Source organism: Buceros rhinoceros, unplaced genomic scaffold (genome assembly GCF_000710305.1).
Source record: "Buceros rhinoceros silvestris isolate BGI_N320 unplaced genomic scaffold, ASM71030v1 scaffold19944, whole genome shotgun sequence".
Taxonomy (NCBI): domain Eukaryota; kingdom Metazoa; phylum Chordata; class Aves; order Bucerotiformes; family Bucerotidae; genus Buceros; species Buceros rhinoceros.
In genome coordinates this window covers 1-5,548 of record NW_010407893.1, presented here as the reverse complement: position 1 = coordinate 5,548, position 5,548 = coordinate 1, and the positions used below count along the sequence as shown (strand labels likewise).

Here is a 5,548-nt window from a genome sequence, read left to right as displayed (position 1 = left end):
GCAGGAAAGTGCCTATGAACAGGTACCCTATGAAGACAGTACGTTAAGTGCATCTTCAGAGGGGGCACTCTTTAAATAACCAGGTTGACACTTTCACCTGACTATCTTGGGTTGGGACATCTTAGCTACAAACCCCCCCAAACTCACAGTGTCCAAAACACAGGTCCAGTGGGTCCTAGAAAACTCCTCACTTTGGTTTGCAGCTGGAGTGCTCATATAGGTGTTTTCTCTGTCCCTTTTAACAGAATGTCATTAATGGATTGTCCTTGTTCCACTATTTAAAACAATGATTAATTCAAACCCCAAAAGCTTGGGGTTTTTTCCTTGAAAAAGGTTGTTAGTATGCAATGAGATTACAAACCTCATTAGGAAAGGTTTTTATAGGGCATTTTCCCCGCTCCCCTTAAAGCATATTAAAGCATAATGTAACAAATATTCGCAGTAATTTAATTAGCTAGAAAAGAAAGGCAGTTAGTGTTACCTGTGGCACACTGCATAGATAACGAAGCACTTCCCCAATATACTGTATCACTGTTACGTTATATCTTCTGCAGTCATCCCAGAACTGGCTCGCTGAAAATCTGGCACGCAAAACAATAGTTGCACCTGTACAGAAAGAAGTCAAACAAATGACAGAGGGAACGAATCTTATTATAGCATAAGACCGTATAGAATTTCTTAGCACAACCCTGTAGGAAACTTGTGGAACTAGGGTTATATAGCTTTTAGAAGTATTCTTCCTAAAATGAATTTAAATGCCATCCATGGTGAATAATTGGTTTAACCTCTATTTCTAATCATCAGAAGTTAAAGGCTATCGTTGTGGATGAAACTATGTATTAATTTACCCTAAAACTGTGCAAAGAGCTGCCATGTAACATAAGATATATCCTGCTTGTCTGGGTGATGAAATAAAATGTGTACAGGGTGAAGATCTGTGCAAGTCAGAGGAAGACGATGGAGAACTGAGAATGTCTCTTGACTTGCAGAGTTCTGGTAACACAGACATGTATAACCAAGTGTTTCAAGTTTTTGGTAGCTAGGGAAGGGCTTACTGTACCTGTGATCACATCTGTGCACAAATTCTGCACGTTTGTGCTAGTCAAGCGCACGGTACCTTTCATGATACATCCATGGACTCCAATGAGGAGGGCAGAGCTGTGATAGAGTGGCAGAGCAGTGTACACAATGTCTTCTGAGGTGACATTGCCAGCATCGAACAAACCACAAGCTAGCATGATGCGTTTGTGGTTAATCACAGCAGCTTTGGGAAGGCCTGTTTAAAGTCAAGCAAAGAGGTGTGTAACTTCACTTGGACAATACACATAGCAAGACCAGTCAGTTTGCCAAGGGCTTAGGAAAAGATTTTCTCTCTTTCACTGATGCAAGTGACAGTTGCACAGTTCAGAGAGATGCACAGCGTGTGTCTATGCAACAACACTGGCATTTAGCCTCACTGAGGATACGTCTCCCCACATGTACCTTCTGGGTGATAATTACCCCCTGTCGGGTGCCTGACTTCCCAGTACTATGTACCTAGGAATAACAAGTACCTAGAGAATGAGGAATGGGATCTGGAGCATGCTGAGCAAAGGGAATGGAAATGCTAAAACAGGTGAATCTCGGATCTTTCATCTCTCCTGGAATTAGGTATCTTCTTGCAGCTCTGAATCATCCTGGATGAAACTGGAATTCAAACTACAAAATCTCTTCTCGGTTTCCCTCCAGATACAGTTGAACTAGTTACTTGCTGAAAGAGATGCTAGAAGACAGGATGATGGTAGTGCTTGACTGTTCTTTAAGAAGAGATGTTAGAGCCCTTAATCAGGGTGAAGGACTCCTGGGTTATTTGCCTTCTGCAGCCCAAATAGGATTAAAATTTGTACTTCCTCCCTTCCAGGGGAGTTCCTGCCATAAGAAGCTCAAAGACTGACCTAGTGTGGAGGCACACCCTGTTCTTCCTAATGAAGCTATAGGTTTGAGTCCCATCCAGCACTGTCTTAATCTTCAGCCTTGTTTCTGCTGTGGCTCAGTGATCTTAAAGCTCGATGCCTTTATGTAGTGCAGGTTGTAGCTCCTGCACTGGCTGCACTTTTGCAGTGGCCATGCCTAGCTGTATTTTGTGCTGCCCTCACTATTTTGGTACCCTAATACCCAAAACATTAACGGCCAGCACTTAGAGTTCATGAGCTAAAGATACTGAGTATGAGGTGGGTGCTGAGGCACACACCTAGGCCAGCAGTGTCTCCAGGGACAGGAGACAGCAGACGTCTAATGACCTTACTGGCATAAAACTTGTATGTTTAATTGGCTTTTACTTCATCCCCTTCCCCCAGATTTAGTGCTTAAAGTCAGCCTATGCTCCACAGGCCTTTTTCATTTCAGATACAGATAAGAATTTTTCAGTTTCCTGAGAGGGAATGAATGAGAGTAGGAATTAATGTGAAGTAACAGATTCTCCTTCCTTACTAAAAAATCACAATGTGGGGAGGAATGTGTGGCCTGGCTTTGTGAATTTACATTACCTGTAGTACCAGAGGTGTAAATGTACATGGCAGGAGTTTTAAAGGTTGTATCTGATCTCCAAGACAATGGAGTAGGCTCATCTGAAGCAGCATCTACTTTATCAAGAAAGCTCTCAACTCCTTCTGTGGCAGATGTCTTGCTTAAATAATAAACTTTAACATTTTCTTTCTTCAAGAATGGTAGTATTTCTTCAACAGATTCCTTCAGTTCTTAAAGAGGAGAGAGAAATGTATTACAAGAAAATTCTCTATTATTCTGTGAACTATCCTATCAGTGCATCACCCTTGGCTTTCATGTCTAGCTACTGTTGGAGAAAATCATGTTCAAGTCACTACAGGATCCAGGAAAAAGGACTGAAGAGGAACAGTGTCTCCCCACAGAACTGGGAGTGATTTGATTCATCTGTTCTCCACAGCGGGACAGAATTGCAGAGGAGCAATCCAAGCACACTCCCCCTTGCCTGCAGACCCTGCGGGACTGTCAGGGAGAGTACACCTGGCATCACCAGCTCCACGTTGCTACCTTCCCTCCCCACCATGGGGAAATGCCTAACCTTGCAAGTGCCCACACAAAGTTAGGTGCTGCTTAAATCACCACTGCTGTATGCACAAAGATGAACCTCATCTTCCTCAAGTCCCAACTCGAGTGGAAGAAACACTGAAAAGCAGAATGAGGAGTGGGCTCCCAGACAGTTGTGTCCTGTCTCTCACCATGCCTGTCTCCTACGTGTCTTGATTAATCCCAGTTCTCCTCATATGCCCTCTGGTATCCCCAGCCAACAAGAGCACATGGTTTCATCTCTGTGCAGTGAGTAGGCTAACCCCCTGCACGATCGAGTCCTGTCTGCCTTTCTCTTACTGAAGCAGCAATGCAGGTCTCTCCTCTGCCCAACGCCAGTTTCAGCCAAGTTGGAAAGCACATGCTCATCCCTGAGATTTCTACTCCCTTAAGAAGCTGGATAACGGAATAAAGATGACCAGACAGCTGGTGCAGTCGTATATACCTTGTTTCCTCAGGAATCCAGAAAGCCTTCCAACTCACAGGCACTTTTATGTGACTAGATAATCCACAAGATTTAAAATGAATCCTCAACACCATATTAAGTTCCACTGAAATATCTTAAGATAAAACCTTCCATAGCATGATTTATTTTTTAGCACTTCTATTTTATTTCAAAGTAAAGAATAAACTAAATATGATTAAATTAACAGATCTCTGAGGAAATTTAATACTGCAAACTGAAGTTGTTACTGGAAATTTTATCTCTGCGCTAATTGACTACATCCACGTCAAAAGTTTGTCTCAATCGCACAAAAGCAGTAACTTTGATAAAAGCATTACCTTTTCAAGTCTGGCAGACTCTGGAATCCCCCATCAAACAATTCTGTAATTCTGCCTTAACTTTGGTCTGAAAAACATCCTGGGGTTCCTGCAAGTGTCCTTTAGCCACGAAGCTACTCACGAAAATCTAAGGAAGGCATCTTTTAGCGAACAGGTAAGGAAACCCCAGAATATTAGCACAGCCTGTCCTGTCCTTTTCCATTCCACCTGTGCTCCTCAGCACTGCACAGATGCTGCACTGCGCAACAAGAAAAGCTGGGTGGGAGGAGAATTCTGCTTCTTAGACAGCCTCGGGCATGAAGGAGATAAAAAAAGGCCTTTTAAAGAATTATCTAATGAGCCGGCACCTTGCAGATAAATAACCCCTAATAACCTTTCACTGAGATAAATAACCCTCCAATAAACTTTGAAATCCATATTTTATTGTAGGTCTAAGTAATGACCTGTAAACTGTATTAATGAATTCAGCACATTTCAGGAATTTATCTGTGCAAGCACACAGACCGGCTATCATGTGATGGTAAGTTCTGCTGAGACAGTATTTATCTTCTGCATGGAGTAGCAAGATAAAAAAGGATGAAAGTCAATAAAGGTAGAGAGAACCAAGGTCCAACAGGAAAGACCTACACTTCTTTCCTCTCCTGATGCCCAGCAATCTCTAGCGGAGTCAAGCATGTACTAAGTTTTTACAAATAAGACTCATCATTCATAATGCCTCATGAGTAAGGCTTTCTCACTTTTCTTATTTTTTTTCCACAGAGCTGAAGGCTTTTTTAGAAAATTTGAGGTAAGTATGTTATAGGAGGAAAAATACATTTTCTGTCCTACACAAGCGCTTTTGCCATATCTGCTAATAACTCAAATACTGATTTTGAAAGTTCAGAGATTGTGCAGGTACTTATTCTCAGTGAGGCAGAAATTTATCACAAAAGGAGAAATTTTCATTTGAACTCCTGAAGTTTTGGGGCATATAAGACACTTCAGTTACATACAATGGATGAACGAATTCAACTGTCTAAGCTGAAAAGGAGTATATATTCACCTCGAAGTTGTTAACTTGAGGCAGTTAGAGAGTGTCTTTGGATTCCCATACGGTGAGTCAGTCATACTGCAGGTATGTATATACCAACATATAGAAAGGACAAAGCCTCTGCTCTCCATTTAAAACGTACTACTATGTCAGAGTCTTTTCTACAGAAAAGGAATATGGTTTGTCTGCGTGGGTTTGTGCCTTTTTCTTTGAAGTGACGCCTGACAAAAGCTTTCACACAGACTGCAACCACGTTTGTGTGCGCAAGTTGCTGTCCAGCCGCAGCAAGAGGATTCTTCTGCATTACCTTGTTCATTTCTTATTCGGAAATCTGCGTGAAGGTAACTGTGAATTTATCCGGTTGTTTACGATTGAGGGCTATTTATTTCTAGCTCTTTGTTACCAAACAGCTAATAAGGTGTCGGAGCTCAGCGCCCACATCTGGTACATGAGCTAAAAACGAAAACACGGTGCAAATTATTTGGAAACCTTGTAGAGTCATCTGGTCTGAAACAACTTCTCATGTCCCCAGATTCACCTTTAGAGGCCGGGACGCAATCAGAAGGAAGAGTCCCTCCGCTCCGCTCCGCTCGCTCCCGGAGCAGCGCACGGCGGGGAAAGCGGCGCTGCCTCCCGCCGCCTCTGCGCACC

The 5,548-nt window shown here is 42.6% G+C and overlaps 1 protein-coding gene across 1 annotated transcript in view; it reads right to left on the bottom strand.

Moving 5' to 3' along the window:
* The window catches only part of SLC27A2 (solute carrier family 27 (fatty acid transporter), member 2), a gene marked incomplete at its 5' end in the record, with an annotated part of 11,639 nt that extends 8,904 nt beyond the window's left edge, over positions 1-2,735 (bottom strand). The window contains 3 exons of the mRNA XM_010134683.1: positions 482-606; positions 1,118-1,276; positions 2,526-2,735. Of these exons, the coding sequence (XP_010132985.1) occupies positions 482-606; positions 1,118-1,276; positions 2,526-2,735 (494 nt within the window). The remainder of the gene's footprint in view (positions 1-481; positions 607-1,117; positions 1,277-2,525) is intronic.
* Positions 2,736-5,548: the final 2,813 nt, after the last annotated feature.